This window comes from Rhinopithecus roxellana, chromosome 5, assembly GCF_007565055.1.
Source record: "Rhinopithecus roxellana isolate Shanxi Qingling chromosome 5, ASM756505v1, whole genome shotgun sequence".
NCBI classification, from domain to species: Eukaryota; Metazoa; Chordata; class Mammalia; order Primates; family Cercopithecidae; genus Rhinopithecus; species Rhinopithecus roxellana.
In genome coordinates, this window is record NC_044553.1 from 139063394 (window position 1) to 139085268 (window position 21875).

The following is a 21875-nucleotide window of genomic DNA, read 5'->3' on the forward strand; positions in this document are numbered from 1 at the left end:
GAATAGACAAATTCACTAGAGAAATGCAAATAAACATAAAAATGAGTTAATAATTTATACTCATCAGGTGGCAAAAACTTAAAGAATTATAACCACTACTTCTGGTAAGAATGTGGGGGAAAGAGCTACACTCAATCATTGCTGGCAGAACAAGATGCAGTTTCAGAACCTCTGGAAAATAAGATCTACCAATGGCAATAAAAGATTACATTGGAATCACGTCAGCTAGTTGGATGAATTTCCAGAAAGCACTGGTGAAAAAAAGGAAAAAGCAAGAAGCGGAAATGTATAAAAATGTGACCTCATTTTCTAAAAACGAATACATGACCAAAAAGTCCCCACATATGCAAAGGTGTATATAGTCTATATACATCAGTCCGGGTAATTAAAAACAAACAGAAAAATATAAAGGGATACCTTCCAGGCCATCAACACTAGTTTCGTTTTTTAGGGGATAAAAGAAGTGGTTCATGATGAAAGGACAGAGTTGGAAGAGATATAGGAAAAAATCAGCCATGTAAATAAATAAATAAGCCTGTACTGTAAGAGAATGTTTGAATATTTCATGTGATCACATTTAGTTATATTAAAAAATGCTTGTTATACTAAATATTTAATAATGAAATGTTACAAGAACTACGTGAGAAATAAACCTAGTAAAACATAGGACCAAAACAGTGCATTAATATGGTCACTACTTAATGTATTAAGCAAATATTTAGTAAGTATTATCTTCAAATACTAGAAATGCAAAGTGTTCAAAATAGGTAAAATAAAAAGAGACAACATATCAAGAATCAGTAACATAAATAATCGGGGACAAAACTCTCACATAATATGTATTAACAGAAACCGGACAGTGAGAGAAAAAAAAAAAAAATGCCATCTTTACAAAAGAAGAAAAATAGTCAGTGGCATTAGAGTTGGTTAAAAGAATAAAAAGTGTGGCTCAAAATAAGCCCCGATTTATACTACACACACAACTTTACCCCATGAAGAATAAACACTGGAGGAGGAGTTTTAGGATTTTCACTTGCTACACTCATTTTCCAACAAAGTAGTACATGTGTGGTTGTCCTGTTGTGATAGTGCTTTCAGCCTCTTGGTGGTTTGAGGGCTCTGAGGCCCTGCCTGTGTTACTCTCTGCCTACCGAACCCCATGGCGCTCACACAGTCCTGCCCAAGGACTCAATTCTAGAGCTTATGTCCTAAGAATAAGAACAATAAAGTACATCCTCTGAGTTTTCCTCCTGCTTTCCACAGGATTGTGTTTGAATCTCATTTACTTGTAAAATCTATTGGTCTTTCTCAATGATTAGAGAGGCTGCTGGGATGATCAATGTGAGGGTGATTTTAATGGACATTTAAAACATCTAACAATATCATAGGGAAAGAAAAACACAAATAACTATGCAAAATATGAATAACTCTATGCAAAAATGTAGGAGATGACTACAAAAAAGGGGGGCACTGGTTATGAAAACAAGAGGGAGGCAAAGTGAATGATCAAATGAAAGTTTTACAATTGAACCCTGAAAAGGTAAGTAAAGGTGAGTCCAAGATCTGCCAGTCTTGGAAAGACCTCTATGACTCCTGAACAAAGTAGGGGAGTGTGGAAAGGAAGTGCAGGAAAAGGGGTAAATGAAGCCAGGTTAGAATATTTGCCTGACTAGATTATCCCCTGCTGTGTGACACTTGAAATATCACAGAAGCCTCAAGGGAGACGCAAAAGCTATTAAGAACACATTAGAAAAATATCCTAGGTTTCATGGAAGCTTCTCCCTTAATGAGTCCAAACTAAATACATTAATAAAGGGTACCTGAGGCTTTTCTTAGGTGGTATCTGTCTTACTCAGCATCTCTGGGGTCACAATTACATTTCTGGACAAAAATGAATAGCTACTTCGTCATTAAGTTTTTCCAAAAAAAAAAAAAAGTGAAGAAAAATGTTGGAAAAAAGTATCGATTAATGTTTCTTCATATGGCCTTATTTTATGGATGAGCTTCACATAACCCGGTTGTCCCTCAGAACAGACTAAAAGCCACTGAGCTGAGCTCCTATCTTAAACACTTAATTTCTCACTTCATCTTCACCATCGTCTTTTAAGATTCCATGCCCTTGCCTATCCCACAGACTTCCCCATGAGACATCCTTTAATTTTAAGGCATCTAGATCATATGTAAGCATAGAATATTGTTGATGCAGATAAGGGAGAAACTAGTGACTTAATATGCTATAAAATGCTCGGAAGAGGGCCAGGCATAGTGGCTCACACCTGTAATCCCAGCAGGTTGGGAGGCTGAGACAGGCGGATCACTTGAGTCCAGGAGTCTGAGATCAGTCTGGGCAACATGGCGAAACCTGTCTTCACAACAAATACAAAAATTAGCTGGGTGTAATAGTGTGCCCTGTAGTTCCAGCTGCTTGGGAAGCTGAGGTAGAAGAAGGATGACTTGAGCCTGGGAGGTTGAGACTGAGTGGGCCATGATCACACCACTGCACTCCAGTCTGGGCAAGTGTGACCCTGCCTCAAAAAAAATGCTCTGAAGAGTGTGCGTGTGTGTATGTGTGTGTGTGTGTGTGTATGTGTGTGTGTGTGTGTGTGTGTGTCCAGCATTTATCTCATGTTTTTCTTTTCTTTTTTTTTTTTTTTGAGACAGGGTCTCACTCTGTCACCTAGGCTGGAGTGCAGTGGTACAATTCCAGCTCCCTACAACTTCTGCCTCCCAAGTTAAAGTGATTCTCTTGCCTCAGACTCCCGGGTGGCTGGGATTACAGGTGTGCGCCACCACACTAATTGTTTTCTTTTTTTCTTTTTTTTTTTTTTTTTCTTTTTTTTTTTGTATTTTTAGTAGAGACAGGATTTCACCATGTTGTACAGGCTGGTCTCAAACTCCTGGCCTCAAGTGATCTGCCTACCTCAGCCTCCCAAAGTGCTGGAATTATAGGCGTGAGCCACCATGCCCAGACATATTTTTCATTTGAAGTAATTCAACTCAAGATGAAGAAATAATATTCAATGTATATGAAACAGCCAGTAAAAAATGAGTCGGGAATTTTCAGGATGCAAATCAGGAGTTTAAATTTTTATCTAGGATTTTATGTAAATATTGGACCTGCAAAAAAGTGGTTTTAGCTTGTGTTTACAGTCTAAATACCTCTTTCTCAACACTAGCACCCACCAAGCCTACCCCCACTCCACTACATTAACCAATCAAAGCTAGGATACTATCAAGCACCTTGTCAAAAGAGTTTATAGTGAGATAATTTACCTCAATGTTACATACTTGACTGCGTACATAGAAAAGCCTGATAGGTACAGGCTTAACAACACATGAATTTAGGTCAGGCATGGTGGCTCCCTCCTGTAATCCCAGCACTTTGGGAGGCCAAGGCAGGCAAATCACTTGAGGTCAGGAGTTTGAGATCAGCCTGGGCAATATGGTAAAACCCCGTCTCTACCCAAAATACAACAAAAAAAAATCAGCTTGTCATGGTGGCGCCTGCCTGTAGTCTCAATTACAAGGGAGGCTGAGGTGGCAGAATCTCTTGAACCCAGGAATTCAAGGCCGTAGTGAGCCGAGATCATGCCGTGGCACTCCTGGGCAATAGAGTGGCCCTGTTTCAAAAAAAAAAAAAAAACAACTTGAATTGACTTAGTAAAGTTCAAAGTATCATCTACAATTTTAAAAAGATAATATTAAAAGAATAGTTATTGTCATACAACTCATATAAAATACTCATCTCTCTTAAAGAAGAGACTTCTATGAGATACCAAACCAGGTTGTTTAAAATACAATATATGAAGGTCCTTACTAAATAAAGAAAATCCGGCATTCATGTGACTTCAATAGCACATGAGTAGCTAAGGCTCAAAAAAGGAAGTGAATTCCTGGGCGTTCATGGTCCTTTTGTTCAAATCACGATAAGAAACAGAAATGAGTTAACAATTCTTTAAAAACTCTAAAGGCGGCCGGGCGCGGTGGCTCAAGCCTGTAATCCCAGCACTTTGGGAGGCCGAGACGGGCGGATCACAAGGTCAGGAGATCGAGACCATCCTGGCGAACACAGTGAAACCCCGTCTCTACTAAAAATACAAAAAAACTAGCCGGGCGGGGTGACGGGCGCCTGTAGTCCCAGCTACTTGGGAGGCTGAGGCAGGAGAATGGCGGGAACCCGGGAGGCGGAGCTTGCAGTGAGCTGAGATCCGGCCACTGCACTCCAGCCTGGGCGACAGAGTAAGACTCCGCCTCAAAAAAAAAAAAAAAAAAAAAAAAAAAAAAAACTCTAAAGAAAAGGAAAATGGCTTTCCCTTGACCAATTTCCAATGATTAACAACGTGCTTTTTCATTAAATGGGAAGAGGTAAAGCTCTGAAGACCTAAGGACCCATGAGATAACTAAAAAGCAGCAGGTTTTTGCCGAAATCACAGACTGCCTCCCTATAATATACTATATCTTCAAATCTCTGCATCCTGTAATTTCAAATGAAAACTCTTAATGTCTTAAGTTTTAAATGTCGTATTTTTCATTAACATTGGAAGATACATTTTAAGAAGGCAAAAGAGCACAGTGGCTAAAAGTTCAGGCCCACCTGCTCACCTATGGATTTAATTTCTCACCATAAACAGGAAAAAAAATGCATCGATTACTATTATCATATGGTATAGGAATTTCCATAAGTATTTTTAATACTCAAAAAGAAGGGAAAGTGTTTCCTCTCCTTAAACATGACCTTTCCAGAACAGTCTAAGCCATTTAACATGGGAGCAGGAAAATACATCAGCTTAATCTTTCCTAGTTTCCACTACTCTGTTTATAATCTAAAACCACTTTGTAAAAATGTGTAGGTCACTGCTTATATTAAAATGACAAAATATGAAATTAAACAGTTCTCATCAATAGTGATCTCCTATTGTATTGTCAGAGATGGAATTCCAAATCACAGCTGAAGCTTTTAGTCAAATTGACAATTACAATGCGAATACCCAGGCTCTGGTGTCTTAAGAAAAGGGGTGGGAAGCAATCTTTCTCTCCCTCTTTCTTTGTAATTTTGTACATTCTGCAACGAGAGAAGAAAATAAGTACAGAAAATTTCTCTAATTTTCTCTTGCAGAAAAGAACAATTGTCTCTTTAGTACTATTCTTATGCTCACCAGATGTAATTTGCTTTGAGAACAAATGTATAAAAATCAAGGTTAAAAAAAAAAAAAAAAAAAAGCCTACCCACATGCTGTATCTAATTATTCAACAACATATCCTCTTCAAAGTAATTACCAACTTACAAGGGTAAGCCTTCTTTTGTGAAATGGAAGGAAATGGAATTTCAGAAAACAAAAGCAGATTTTTCTATCAGCTTACATTAAATTTCAGTGTTGCAATTTTTGTTCCTAATTTTCAATTAACAGTGAAAAAAAACTTTTAAAAAAATCTGTCAATTAATAAAGGTTAACGATCTACAAGCACACACAAGTGTATTTTTAGAATTCTTAGAAAAATCATTTCATAAATGAAAAGAATTTCCATTTGTTTTGAATCTTTTGGGTTTCTTGTTGTTCCTACTTTTTATATTTTATATATAGACCAAAGACACATTTAAAGGGAATTTCAACAAATTAATATTCTAAAATGATAGTGACAAAATGTAACCAATATAATAAAATAAGAATCCATGAGTGCACATAATAAAAACTTCTTTTTTACAGTAGGATTCTATAAATGTAGAACGAATCATATTAAATCACTATCTGGCACTATTTATAGTAGTAATTGTTTCAGATGAGTCAATAATAGATGCTAAAATTAGTGAGCAAAAGTACAATAGAAACAGGATATGTTGAAGTCCCAAAGAATTATCCTGTAAAATAGATAGTTTTAAGAGAACAATTGTAACTTTACAGTGGATAAACCCACCCGGTAGGCAACACCGTAACCAAGTGTTCAGTTTTCACCAGTAATGTAACAAACCAACATTCTATGACTCCTAAGATGACACTATGGGAAGGACATAACTCCAATTATCCAAGTTTCAAGCCAAAAGTCCATCACCTGAATCTAGTCATGAACAAACATCAAGAAACCCAAAATGAAAGCCATTCTCAAAAGAAACTGTTCACACCCTGAGAAGTCATCACTCATGATGACTGAAAAACCGTTCCAGATTAAAGGACACTAAAGAGACATGACAACTAAATGCCATGTGTGAACCTATATTTTATCCTGGATCAGGAAAGGACACTATTGTAGTAGCAAAATTTGAATAAAATGTACAGATTAAGCCATAGTATTTTATTGATTTCAATTTCCTAATTTTGATTGTTATACTGTAACTATAAAAGAAAACATACATATCAAATTATTTAGATGAAAAACAATTTATTTTTTAATCAGTTGACTTTAAGATTCACAGATAAGTATGTATATCATGTTTGCAAATTAAAAATGTTTCACAAAAAAATTACATATATGTGGATGTATCTAGAATAAATGATGAAACAAGTCTGCTAAAATATGAATACTAAGGGAATCTAGGTAAAGGTTATATAGAAATTCTTTATTCTAAATTTTCAACTTTATCTATGTCTGAAATTTCACATTAAAAAGAGTACCTAAAGGGTAACTATTCTCCATTTTAAATTGGTTTGATAATAACCTAATTCAGGAGTTGTCATACTTTTTCTGTAAAGGGCCAACTTGCCAATACTCTAAACCTTGTGGGCCATATATTCTTGTGGGCTACAACTACTCAACTCTGCCACTGTGTCACAAAAGCACCAACAGACAATATATAAATGAATAGGAGTGGTTGTGCTCCAATAAAACTATTTACAGAAATAGACGATGGGCCAGATTGGACCTGTGAGCCATAGTTTGATGACCCCTGGTCTAGTCTATGCCCAGAAAAATTAATCAGAATAATTATACTTTCAGTTAACATTTTCTGAGCATATGACAGACAGTATGTTAAGAGCTTTACTGGCATTAATTCATTTATCCTTGCACTATTCTAATTAGGTCAATAGTATTATTATTTCCATTTTACACAGACAAAACTAGTGCCTAGAGAAGTTAAGAAACTTGCCCAACTAACGTCACACGGACAGCAAGTATGAAACCAGGGAGGTCTGATTCTATACACTGAACTACAACCAAAATGTGATATTCATACTTCTCAGATGGGTTGAATTATACTGTCACATGCAATAACCATTTTAACATGGCTAAATAAATATCCAAATGCAAGATTTACATTCCATGAAAGTGCTTTTCACAAACCTCCTGTAGCTGCAGGGACATGAGTCCCAGTTGGTCCTGGCGTCTTTCCACCAGCTCCCTTTCTGTGCGCATCTCTCTCTCTAGTTCCTTAAGCCGCCGCTCCACCCGATCTGAAACCTTAATAAGAATTCAGAGAAACAGCAGCATTATAGAGCTAGCAAGCAAAACAGACTAAATTGAGAGAATAGTTTTATAGCAGATACACTACTGCTTAAAGCATTTAAGACTGTTTTGTTTGCAAAGCTCTGTCTAATGACACTAACATGAAATAGCTGGCCAAAAAACTTATTGAAAGTTACAAAAGAAAATCATCATTGATCTCCAAATGATCTACACCTGGATCCCAATAATTGGCTCAAATTTTTTGAGGTATGAGATAATATTCAGTAGATCAGAGTTAAAAGCAATACGCTAGAAAAGAGTGCCCTCTGGTGAGTTAGAATGAAAATACCAATTATGCTAAAAATTGCATTTGTTGGCCAATTAATGATAAATTGTTCGATCTAATTAGATCTTTTCTATTTTTATTATCCATGAGAATGACCTGCCTATGAAGGTACTGATGTTTATTTGTAGTAAGTAATTAAGGGGTCTTTACATTAGCTTGTCAATCTTTTCTACTGTGATCTGCTAAAAATAAAACAAGGTATAAAAGATCAAAAACTAAAGTCAAACTGAAAATGTTTAATTGGGACTCTCTAAAATAAACATGAAAGAATTTTTCTCTCTGACACAAAATTTTCCTTACTAAAAGTTGCATAAATTCAAACACATCTCATGTATTTCATTATACAGCCCACTAAATAAAATTTACACTATTGACAATGTCTATATTTCGTACAGAAGGACATGGAAGACATTTGTATTCGTATAAGAGAAGCAATAAACACCGCTCTGCTATAAGAAATCTTTTGTCACCAATTATTTATATGAGAAAGAATCAAGGAAAGTCCTGACAAGGAACCTTATTGGGGTCATGTAAATGTTCTAAACTGAATTAGGGAGGTGGCTGGATAACTCAGTAAATGTACGAAAAAAAAAGTTATTACATTGTACACTTAAAACATTAATTTTATGGTGCATTATAGCTCAATCAAGTTTTTAAAAAATAAATAGATAAACATAAGTTTACTTAGGCAGAGCAAAAGTTTAGTTTACTCTTGAATAACAGGGATTTTAACTACAAAGGTCTACTTATAAGTGGATTTTCTTCTGCCACTACCACTGCTGAGATAGCAAGACAAATTCCTCCTCAGCCTGCTCAACTTGAAGGCAGAATACCTTTATGATGATCAACTTCTACCTAATGAATGACAAATATATTTTATCTTTCTTATAATTTTCTTAATAACTCTTTCCTTTAGCTTACTTTATTGTAAGAATACAATATACAATACATATACAAAATATGTGTTAATTGACTATGTTATTGTCAATGCTTCCTGTCAATAGTAGGCTATTAGTAGTTAAGTTCTGGGCGAGTTCAGATTTATACTGTATCCCCAGCCTCTGCCTTCAAATAGCTTGCTATCTATTGAAGACTGACAATAAATGAGTAGTTAAAATTTCTCTGATTAAATTCAATGAGTTAAATGACTTCTATATTTCAGAAAAGAAGGCTGTTCTTATAGAATCCTATCAAAATTAAAGCAGTCCAAGTAACCACATACTGAAATCAATATCCAAAAGTATGTAGACATCAGCAACTTTGCTACCATAGCTAATACATGTGATGATACAGAGTTACTATATTTGGAAGATTGTTTCTCAATTTTTTTTTTTTTTTTAGTCTCACTCTATCACCCAGGCTGGAGTGCAGTGGCATGATCTCAGCTCACTGCAATCTCCGCTTCCCGAATTCAAGCAATTCTCCTGCCTCAGTCTCCCTAGTACCTGGGATTACAGGCACCTGCCAACACACCTGGCTAATTTTTGTATTTTTAGGAGACATGTTGTTTCACCACATTGGCCAGGATGGTCTTGAATTCCTGACCTCAAGTGATCCACCGGCCTTGGCCTCCCGAAGTGCTGGGATTACAGGCGTAAGCCACCGCACCTGGGCCCGGCCTTTGATTCCTTCTAAGGAAAAGTTTTATTGAAACATAATTTCATGTATTAATATACATATACATTGTGAAATAACTATAGTCAAGCTAATTAACATATCTATCATTTTACTTAGCGAACATTATTTTTGCCAATACTATAGTCACCATTCTGCACATTAGCTCTCTAGAACTTATTCATACTACATAAGGAAAACTTTGTACTATATATCCCCATTTTCCTGACCCCTCCCAACTCTGCCCTTTCCCTAGCAACCACCATTCCACTCTCTGCTTCTACGATCTAGACTCTTTAGAGTCCACATTTAAGTGAAATAATGCAGTATTTTATTTTTGTATCTGCCTTACTTCATTTAGAATAATGTCCTTCAGGTTCATCCATTTATTGTTGCAAATGACAGAATTTCCTTCTTTTTAAAAATTGAACAGTATTCCATTGGGTGTATATGCGTGTGTATGTGTATTTCTTTATCTGTTCTTTGGTCAACAGATACTTAAATTGTTTCCATATCCTGACTATTGTGAATAATGCTGCAATGAACATAGGGTATGCAGATGTCTCTTCAAGACACTGATTTCCTTTGGATATGTATCCAGAAGTGAGACTGTTGGATCATTTGGTAGTTTTATTCTTAATTTTGATATTAATGTTTCTCTTACACAACTTCTGACATAGGTCCCAATGATCCATGCTTCTTAGTATTCATGCACCTGTGTAATCCGCTACCCTTGAGTGTAGGCTAGCCCTGTAATAAAGAGAACACTGTAGAAGTGATGGGGTGTCACTTCTATTACTAGGCTGCAAAAAACGGACTTCCAATTTGCTAGCATCTTCTCTTTTGCCAGTCATCTTCTTGTCTGCTTGTTCTAATAAAGCAGGCTGCCACATTATGAGATGTTCTACGGAGAGGTCACATGTCAAAGAAACAAAAGAAGCCTTTAAACAGGTCGTGACAAACTGAAGTCTCAAGTCCAGTAACCTACAGGGAACTGAATCCTGACAATGACTTGTCATTCCAGTCAAGCCTTGAGAAGAATGCAGCCTGCAAGTGACCCAGAGCCAAAGGACCCAGCAAAGCCACACCTGTCTCTCAACCCACTGAAACTGCCACATGAAATGTTGTTTTAAGCCACTAAGTTAGGGGAAATATGTTACATTAAATGCTAATTGTACATACCCAGACGCCATGACCATCCTCTATGGACCCAGTATATAGGCCAGCCCCACAGATGCAGACACCAGGCCTACCTCCAGGAACTCAGGTTCCAGGTGCATCCCAGTACTAGACTGGCCCCTGTCAGCACAGGCTCCAGGCCTTCCCCCATGGGCCCAGGTACCAGGCCCATCCCAGTACCAGGCAGACCCCAACTTAGCTGCTATGGGCATAAGCTCCAAGCCTAGCCCTAAGAACCCAGGCACTAGGGACACCCCTGCAGACCCAATCAAGTTGGCCCACACCAGTAGACCCTGGTGCCAGGCCAGCCCCAGAGGAGCCAAGATCCAGGCCCCCCCACAGAAGACCCAAAGTCAGTGTCTGCCCCAGTGAATACAGGCTCCAGGCTCAAACTCATAAACCCAGACACCAGGCTAGCCTCTGGGACCCAGATACCAGCTCAGCCCACCTGCTGACCCAGTCACAAGGCCAGCTCCCAAAAAGACACCAGCAGCAAAGTTCATTAATGAACCCTGCCAGAGAGCCTACCAAAAATCTCCACATAGACTCATTAAGTAAAGGGAATCCCCTGCCAAAGCCAGTCTGTAAAGTCTGGAAGAAGTGTCTGCTTCTTCAAATGCACAGAAACTAAGGCCATAAAGATCATAAATGATCAGGGAAACATGGTATCACTAAGAGAATAAAATAAAGCACCAGCAAACAATCCCAAAGAAATGGAGATCTTTAAACTGCCTGACAAAGAATACAAAACAATCATCTTAAATAAGTTCAGTGAGCTACAAGAGAATACAGTAGTCCCATTTTACTCATGCGGGATACACTGCACAATTCCCAGCAAATGCCTGAAACCGAGGATGGTATCAAACCCCATAGATACTATGCACAATTTTTCCCTTCACAATTTCACAGAGAGTAAATTTGTTCATATCACAGAAATTAAAAATCTCAGTGTACTTTTTTTTCTTTCCTTATTAAATTGAGACTTTCACATTTTCACTTAGAAGAAACACTTTATCCTTCTCTTTGGCATTGCCAAACTGTCAACATCACTACTCTGCACTTTGAAGCCATTATTTAGTAAAATGAGGGTTACTTGAACAAAAGCACTATCAGGTTACTGAGACAGTGAACCTGATAACTGACATGACCACTAAGCAACTAATGGGTGGGTTGTGTCTATGGCATGGATATACTGAATAAAGGGATGATTCATGTCCCAGGAGGGATGAAGTGAGACCACTGAAGATTTCATTACTCTACTCAGAATGGCATGCAATGTAAATCTTATTGTTTATTAATGAAATTTTTCATTTACTATTTTTATATTGCAATAGACCACAGGAAGCTGAAACCATACAAAGCAAAACTGGGGGAAAGGACAAGCTTCTGTACAGACACCAAAATCAGAAAATTGTTGCATGAACAAAATTAGAAATTCAACAGAGATAGAAACCATCAAAAAGATCAAAACAAAAATTCTTAATCTAAACAACACAATGACTGAATTGAATAATTCCACAGTAATCTTGAAGCAAACTAGATCACGAGCTCAAAGACAAGTCATTTGAAATTGCCCACTCAGAGAAACAAAAAGAAGAAGAAAGAAAAAGAATTAAGAGAAACTATGGAATTTATGAGATACCATCAAGTAAAGAAATTTACTCATTATGAAAGTCCCAGAAGGAGCAAAAAAAGAGAAGGAGATGAGAGGAGTTTATTTAAAGAAATAATAGCAGAAAACTTCCTATATCTGGAAAAAGAACATCCAGATCCTTGAAGATCAAATAACCACAAATAGATTAAATATAAAGAGATCTTACTGAAACACACAATAATCAAATTCTCAAAAGGAAAAAACAAAGAGAAAATGCCAAAAGCAGCATGAGAAAAACAATTCATCACATACAAGGGAACCCTTATGAGACTATCAGTGAATTTCTCAGCAGAATCCAGGAGAGAACGAGATGATAAACTCAAAGTCCTGGCAGGAGGTGGGGGAGGGGGGTGCTGCCAGCCAAGAATATCATCACATTAACTTGCCTTACAAGAAATATAAAAAGCAGTTCTTCAAGACAAAATTAAAGAATGCTAATAACACAAAAGCATACAAAAGTATATAATTCCTTATATTCACTGTAAAAGTACTAATATATTCAAATTTAAAATACTCCAATACTTACAATGGTAGTGTTTCAGTTACTTTTAACTCTAGTTTAAAAGTCAAAAGACAAAAGTATTAAAAATAACTATAACTACAATAATTTTAATGGATATACAATATTTAAAGAGGTAAACTGTGATATCAATAATGTAAAATGGGAGAGGAAGTTAAAGTGTACACTCTTTGTATGCAGTCCAAGTTAAGTTATTATCAGCTTAAAATAGATTCTTACAAGATATTTTATGTAAATATCATGGTAACCACAAAGAAAAACCTGTGCATATTTAAAAGACAGAGAAAGCAGTCAAAGCATACCACTACAGAAAATTATCAAATCACAAAGAAAGAGAAAAAATGGAATGAAGAAACGATAAAACATTCAGAAAACAATTAAGAAAACAGCAGTAGCAAGTTCTTACCTATAAATAAATGCTTTAAATGTAAACAAATTCTCCAATCAAAAGACAGAGAGTAGCTACATAGACTTTTTCTAATGACCCAACTGTATGCTGCCTAAAGAGACTCACAAATAGACTTTAGAGACACAAATAGACAGAAAAATGAAGGGATGGAAAAAGGTATTCTACACAAATGGAAGCTAGAAGAAAACAGAGGTAGCTACACTTATATCAGAGAGAATACACTATAAGTCAAAAAAATCTAAAAAGAAACAAGGTCATTAAATAATTATAAAGGAGTCAATTCATGAAGAGGATACAATAATTGTAAATGTATATGCACCTAATCAGAGCACCTAAATATATAAAGCAAATCTTGATAGAGCTGAAGAAAAGATTAAACAGAAATACAATAGTAGTATTGTGGACAATGGACACACCATCCAGATGGAAAGGCTATAGAGAAACATTAGACTTGATCTACACTTTAAAACAAATGGACCTAACAAACATATACAGAACATTCCATCAAACAGCAGCAGAATACACATTCTTCTCAAGCATACACAGACCATTCTCCAGGACAGACCATGTTAGGCCACAAAACAAGTCTTAACATATTTAAGAAAATAAGTATCTCTTTAGAGCATACAGGTATAAAACTAGATATAAATGAACAGAAAAATTCACTAATAGGTGGAAATTAAACTACACAATGCTGAATAATCAATGGGTCAAATAAAAAATGTAAAAGAAAATGAAAAAATACCATGATACAAATACAAAGAGAAATACAACACACCAAAATTTATGGGATGCAAAAAAGCAGCTCTAAGACAGAGTTTTGTGGCAATAAATGCCTACATTTAGAAAAAGATCTCAAATAAATAACCTAACTATACCCCAAAAACTAAAAAAAAAAACAAACTAAGCCACTCTCAGTAGAAGAAAGGATGTCACAAAGATGGCAGCAAAAATAAATGAAATAGAGACTAGAAAAACAATAGAAAAGATCCATGAAACTAACAGTTTTCTGAGTTTTTTTAACTTTTATTTTAGGCTCAGGGGTACGTGTGCAGGTTTGTTATATAGGTAAATTTGTGTCACAGAGGTTTGATGTACAGATTATTTCTTCACCCAGGTACTAAGTCTAATACCCAGGAATTATTTTTTTTTCTGCTCAAAGTTAGTTTTTTGAAAAGATAAACAAAACTGACAAAATGCTAGCTACACTAAATAAGGGGGAAAAAAGAGTAATGACTCAAGTAAATAAAATCAAAAGTAAAAGAGGAGACATTACAAATGATGCCACAAAAATACAAAGTCTTGTAAGAAAATACTATGAACAATTTTATGCCAACAAATTGGATAACCTAGGAGAAATGGGTAAATTCCTAAAAACCTAAAACTTACCAAGACTGACTCACAAAGAAACAGAAAATAGAAACAGAAAATCCAAACAGACCAATAATGAGTAAGGTGATTAAATCAGTAATCAAAGACCTCCCAACAAAGAGAAGTCCAGAATCTGATTACTTCACTGGTAAAATCTATCAAACATGTAAAGAAGAATTAACGCCAATCCTTCTCAAGCTCTTCCAAAACACTAAAGTAAGAGAACATGTCCAACTTCATCCTATGAGGCCAGGAGTACCCTGACACCAAAGACACTACTAAAAGAGAAAATTACAAGCCAACATCCCTGATGAACACAGATGTAAAAATCCTCTGCAAAATACTAGCAAGCCAAATTCAGTAGCACATTAAAAGAATCATTACCACCATGATCACTTAGAATTTATCCCCCGAATACAAAGCTGTAAATCAATAAGTGTAATATACCGCATTAACAGAAAAAAGAATAAAAATCATGTGGTCTTCTCAATAGAAGCAGAAAAAGCATTTAATATAATTCAACATCCTTTCATGATAAAAAGAGAAACTTCCAATAAATGAGACATAGACAGAATTTATTTTAGCATAATAAAGGCCATATACAACAAGCCAACAGCTAACATAGTACTCAACAGTAAAAATCTAAAAACATTTCTCTAAGATCGGAAAAAGCCAAGGATGCCCACTATGAACACTTCCATTCAGCGTAGTACTGAAGGTCCTGGCCAGAGCGAGTATGCAAGAAAAAGAAATAAAAGGCATCTAGATGAGGAAGGAAGAAGTTAAATTGTCCCTGTTTTCAGATGACATGATCTTATATATAGAAAGCCCTAAAGAGGCCCCTAAAAAAACTGTTAGAAGTAATAAATTAAGTAAACTTGCAGAAATCAAAATTCAGCATACAACAATCAGCAGCATTTCTATACATAACAACTCAAAGAAAAAAAAAATTCCTGTTCACTACAGCATCCAAAAAATACAAAGAAATAAATTTACCTAAGGAGATGAAAGATTCGTTCTCTGAAAATAATAAAATATTAAAGAAATAGGAAGTCAGTAATGTAAAATCTTGGGAAAAGAAAACAGCCAGTGGAAAAAAAAAATCAAGATATACAGAGAAAGCCACATAATGTAGGCAGTATAGACCATGGTAAGGGATTTGGAACAAAAGAAACTCAGGGAGGATTTTTAAACCTGGAGGAATAATTAAACATAATGACAATTTAAAAAAATAATTTGCCTGCAGTGAGAAGCACAGATAAAGGCATGTATGGGAGCAGAGGGACCAACTTCAATGGATGCCACTGCAGTAAACCCACTGAGAAGAGACGGTAGCTTGAAAAGTAGTATTAGAAGTAGATGAAATTGACCATGATTTCAGAAATTAAAGGGGCAGGATCTTGTAACGGATTGGAAGTATGGTGTAAAGAAATGGATCTAGGTGAATCCTTGGTGACCAGCTTAAGGCACTGGATGGAATATGATGCCATTTCCTGAGACAGGGAAGACCAAAGTAAGTAAAAACAGCCCTAAATGAAGGTTGTGGACCTTAACCTAAAGACATATATTTATAGCTTTTTGAGTGATGACATAATTCCTAATAAGATTTTAAAGAAAGCATATTTTAGTACTTATTTTTTCTTTCTCTGAGACCTAACGGAAAAATGTTAAAACTGTAATCCAATACTAAAAAATTCATATTTATTAGGATACCATTATCAACTAAGTTTAATACTAGAATACCAAAAATTCCTAAATCTCCATATTTGGTTATAAAAATAGCAGAATAACAAGAATAAAAATTAGAATGGCTTTTAAGATTAGTAGTTAATGAAAGCTCAAACAAAAGAAAAACCATTCTGTTTAAAAGATTGTATTCTCACTTTTCAATATGTTGATTCCTCAGATCTTTAACAATACCTGGTGCTTCAAAGTCCACTTAAAGAAATATGTTACATATTTATATATATATAACTGCTGCTGTAATCTATGCAATAATCATGTTATTCTAAATGCAGTATTCACAGAATTCTTATAAATTCTGTTAATGGTCAACTCTTTCAAAAACAGCTGGATCCATGTTTACATTTTTATTCTTTATAGTGACCCTACTATAGAAAACTAAAATAGAATTGACTTTTTTCCTCCATAAATAATCAAACAACATGCAGTCATATCACACTCAACTCAATAAAATCTAGACAACTAATAAACTGAAATTTCCCCTATGGAATAAGGCCTATGCAATATTGATTGCTTATCACCACAATTAAGTGTTAATAGAAAATATTTTCCATAATATCATACTATAAACGATAACTCTTCCCTTCCAATGGGCAATTTGACATAAGCAAAAAATATTTATGATTCACAAAAGATTAACACATCAAATGTTGACATATATGACAGCAACCAAAACTTTTTGTCTCTCAAAGAAAAATGTGTTCCACAAGCTTTCAAGATATATTTTAGTTACTGAGAAAACGCATGATAAACAACTGTAGCCTCAGAATAATACACAATAAATGTGATTAACAGTGCTTACCAGTAGAAAGTGAAATTGGCGAGAGATAGAGGCAGCCATTTATTTTCACTTTATAAATGTACAATATTTAAGTTTGCCACAGTGAATGTGCATCATTTTGGTAATTTTATTTTAAATTTAAATCTGAAGCAGGGGAAACAGCTGCAGTCTCTGAGAAGCTTAACACTCAAATAATGAAACCATCTTCTCTGACAACAGGTTATGAATTCACAAATATAACACAACACGTCAGCCAGTTATAAAACATGAATGCTGACTTCAATTGGAAGAAGCGAGTCACAAAGTCTATATTAAGCCCTGGAAACAAACATCAGGTGGCCTTCGGAAGACCTTCTTAATTCCAACAATTGTTATTAAGTTTTGCTTTGGACATTTTTTTCTTAATCAGGATCATACACACCCACAAGAAATTTGAGATGCCCTTCATGCAATTATGAGACAATCTTACTCTGACAGCAAATTCCAGAAAGCACAAAACAAGGTGTAACATCACAACTGATGTAAGGAACTGGCACATGAACAATTCACCTGAATGCACAATTATGTGGGCACAATTTTCTGGGTTGAGACAATATAAAAGGCTGTGTCCTCATGAGCAGGGCAGAAGGGATAGTTGGGTAAACTAGCAAGTTTTATACAGCAATTACACCAATGAGCTGGGCGCCAGGGAGGTGTGACAACCAGTTGTACTTTATGTGATGTGGAGTCATTCTTGATGCATGGCAATAAAGATATGAAAGTTTGAGCTCTCTCTGAATTCAACTAACTGCTAACTTTTTACTCAGTAGCTATATTTTAAACACAAAGTAAAACTGTAGAATGTATATAGATAATACTTACTAGTTTTATTTGCTATGTGAAAGAAATCCAAATAAAATGATAACCGTTTATTACAGGTTCTCTTGTCACATGGCGAAAGGTGAAACAATAAATGTAATGTGCACTATGCAAATTAGTACTATTAAACCCCAAATTGAAACCATCCCAACTATCTAACAGTTTCAAAAAACAGCATGACAGTAAAACTGGATATGACCATGGCTCACTCAGGTCTACAGGGACCTCAGTAGAATATTAAGGATATCCGAATTTAGATCAAAGCCCATTTACAAGTAATATAATAATTTGGCAGTGTCCCCACCCCAAATCTCATCTTGAATTGTAACTCCCACAATTCCCACATGTCATGGGAGGAACCCAGTGGCAGGTGATTGAATTATGGGAGTGGGTCTTCCTGCACTATCCTTGTGATATTTCTAATATCACAACTATTTTAAATAAAATATTTTAAATAAAATAAGAATATTTTTAATAAATTTGTTTTAAAAATGGGAGTTTCCCTGAACAAGCTCTCTCTTTTTGCCTGCCATCATCCATGTAAGATGTGGCTTGCTCCTCCTTGCCTTCCGTCATGATTGTGAGGCCTCCCCAGCCATGCGGAACTGTAAGTCCATTAAAAACCTCCTTCTTTTGTAAATTGTCCAGTCTTGGGTATGCCTTTATCAGCAGCATAAAAACAAACTAATACAACAAGCATGTTCACAAGATGTATATCTAGGTAGCAAGTGAAAGAAGCCTCATGCAACAGTTGAAAAACTTAGTCAAATCTTGTGCATTAGAAACCATTGCCTGGGTGGAGTGGGGTGACTCATGCCTATAATCCCAGCACTTTAGGAGGCTGAGGCAGGCTGATCATCTGAGGTCAGGAGTTCGAGACCAGCCTGGCCAACATCGTGAAACCCTGTCTCTATTAAAAATACAAAAATTAGCCGAGTGTCATGGCACACACCTGTAATCCCAGTTACTGAGGAGGCTGAGGCAGAAGAATCACTTGAATCCAGGAGGTGGAGGCTGAGATCACACCACTGCACTCCAGCCTGAGTGACAGAGTGAGAATCTGTCAAAAAAAAAAAAAAAGAAAGAGAGAGAGAGAGAGAGAGAGAGAAGAAAGAAAGAAAGAAAGAAAGAAAGAAAGAAAGAAAGAAAGAAAGAAAGACAGAAAGACAAGAAAGAAAGAGAAAGACAGACAAGAGCAAGAGAAGAGAAGAGAAGAGAGAGAAGAGAAGAGAAGAGAAGAGAAGAGAAGGAGAGAGAAGGAAGGAAATAGCAAACATAGTAATGACATCGGATATGTAAAAAAGATTAAAAGATTAAGGAGTTTCACTTCCAGAAATAACAGACTAGATAATTCAGATGAAGGTAACTAGTAACTAGAAAGCTAGAAAGAATATTTTAAATGTAATTGTTTTTTAAAACACTGGGAAGTTAAAAAGTAATAAGGAAATATAAGAATAATACGCAGAAGAAAGAAACCCAGAGAGAACAGTCTATCCTTTGAAATCACTTTTTCCCCTGAAATATCAGCTCATCTCAGAAAAGGCAGCTGAGACACTGAGAAGCTGAACAGAGTTTTTACCGGATTCTTAAGGTTAAATGAGAAAAAGAGTTGAGTTGAGAGACTTGCAAGTAATGGGTCCCTGATTAATCACTCTCTTAGCCTTTGGACTGGAATCCTGAAGGGCTATACACAAGCAGTAAGGGTGAACCAGAAATACTCAAGATTCAGTACCAAAGTTTATTAGGTATCTCAACAACAAATAATAAGATAATCCACGATTGCTACTGACCCTAGTCTATAACAAAAGTAAATGTCTATATTCTCATACATAACAATGTCCTAGGCCTCAAATTATCTATTCAAATTTTGTTGGCAGAAAATAAAGTAGGTTTTCTGTCATCAAACAACAAGAACTGGAGAACCAAAAGTAAATAGTAGGACAAAGCAATGTGATCAAAGTCCAAGAAAAGCAAGGGATAATAGACAATCGAAACAGACGCATAGAAGATCTAGATAATGAAGTCATGAGACACAGATAAACAGATTGATGATTTTGATAAACAATTACAAAGTTAATCAGATGACAATTCTAGTAGTGAAACTTGCAATGATTTAAAATGAAAACAGTGAGTGGGTTTAATAGGCTTGCCTCAGCTGAAGAGATATTAAGTTACTAAATAAAAAGTCAGAAGAAAATATTCAAAATAAAGAAAGAAGAAAAAATTAAAACTGACAGAAATGAGCATAAGAGAAAAAGGGGATAAAGTCAAAAGTTCAAGATTATATGTAATGTGAAGTCCTAAACAAAGAGACAAAGAATAAAAGTATTTTTTGAAGAGATAATAGTCCTATAAGCATCAAGCAACAAGTCAAAACACACACAAACACACACACACATTTATCATAGTAAAACTATAAATAAAAACAAAGAAGAAAAACTCAAAAGCAATCAGAGAAAAAAAAATCTATTACACCTTTAAAAAAAAGCATTAGGCCGGGCACGGTGGTTCACGCCTGTAATCCCAGCACTTTGGGAGGCCGAGGAGGGTGGATCACAAGGTCAGGATACTGAGACTATCCTGGCTAACACGGTAAAGCCCCGTCTCTACTAAAAATACAAAAAATTAGCCAGATGTGGTGGTACGCGCCTGTAGTCCCAGCTACTTGACAGGCTGAGGCAAGAGAATTACTTGAACCTCAGAGGTGAAGGTTGCAGTGAGCCAAGATTGTGCCACTGCACTCCGGCCTGGGTGTCAGAGCAAGACTCTCATCTCAAAAAAAAAAAAAAAAAAAAAAAAAAAAAAAAAAAAAAAAAAAAAACCATCAAAAAGACTAATATCCGATTTCTCAATAGAAACAATTAAACTCCCAAATGATTAAATTTCTTTGAAATACAGAATAGAGGGAAAATGGCTTATCTAGAATTTTATATCCAGTGAAAATTTCTTTCAACAAAGTAAGTGAAAGACATTTTCAGACACACACAGAGAAGATTTTTCACCAAAGCACACGCTCTAAAGGAAATTATAGATGGGACACTTTCGGGCATATGCACGCTCACCCTAAAGGAAAATTTTAAATATGTTCTTAAGGTAGATGTGCAATCTGAAAAATGCAGAAAAGACTGAAGAACAAAAACCAGTAAATCTAAGGGTAAACCTAAATAAACCATTATTGCATAAAATAATAGTAACGTATTCTAAGGCTCAATTAAATACAAAATTAAATAACAAAATAGCCTAAAAGTGAAAAACGAGGTTTATGGAGTCAAGGTGCAGTAAGATCTTTGCATTTTCTGAGAAGAGCTAAAAGAATTAATTTATATTAGTGTTGAAATCTCAAAGACACATGTTACCTAGGGTAACAATGCAATAACAAGATATAATTAGAAGCTAATAGATGTGGAATACAGAAAAATGAAAACTAATAAAACCAAAAAACACACACACAAAAAAAGGAAATATAGTAAGTGAGACCAAGAGAAAGCAAATAGTAAGATGGTAAATTTAAATAAATGAAATCAACATTTACATTAAATGTAATACAGCAAATCTTCCAAATCAAAACAGTGTTATACTGACCTTTACAAAAAATTTAATGACACCCTATAAAATAGCATGAAAGATATCAAATTCAAGAAATAAATTGTATTAAAAATGTATAAGATATAAAACTTCTTAGAGTGACATCAGCAAGCTGGCCAACTAAATGCTCCTAGCACTTTTCTCCACCACAAGAAAACACACACACACACACACACACACACACACACACACACACAAACCACATTTTGAACCAAAATAACTACAGGAAAGCAATGAGAACAGCAAAGTAGCAACAGAAATTCTATAGGGAACAAAAAGCCAGAATGGCTGCACAGGGAAGGAAAGGAATCACCTTGCTCCACTATCTCATCCCCCCAGTTGGGGATCAGCCCTACCACCTAGGGACAAGCTACTTCAGAGTCACTGCGTATCGCTATCTCAGTCACTGCTGTATCCTCCCCTTAGGACCAAGCTGAA

The 21875-nt window shown here is 35.7% G+C and overlaps 1 protein-coding gene across 2 annotated transcripts in view; it reads right to left on the bottom strand.

Moving 5' to 3' along the window:
* CEP128 (centrosomal protein 128) overlaps positions 1-21875 on the bottom strand; it is a 460860-nt gene that overhangs the window by 374694 nt on the left and 64291 nt on the right. For both annotated transcript variants that reach the window (XM_030931469.1, XM_030931470.1), the window contains one exon: positions 7276-7392. In XM_030931469.1, the coding sequence (XP_030787329.1) occupies positions 7276-7392 (117 nt within the window). The remainder of the gene's footprint in view (positions 1-7275; positions 7393-21875) is intronic.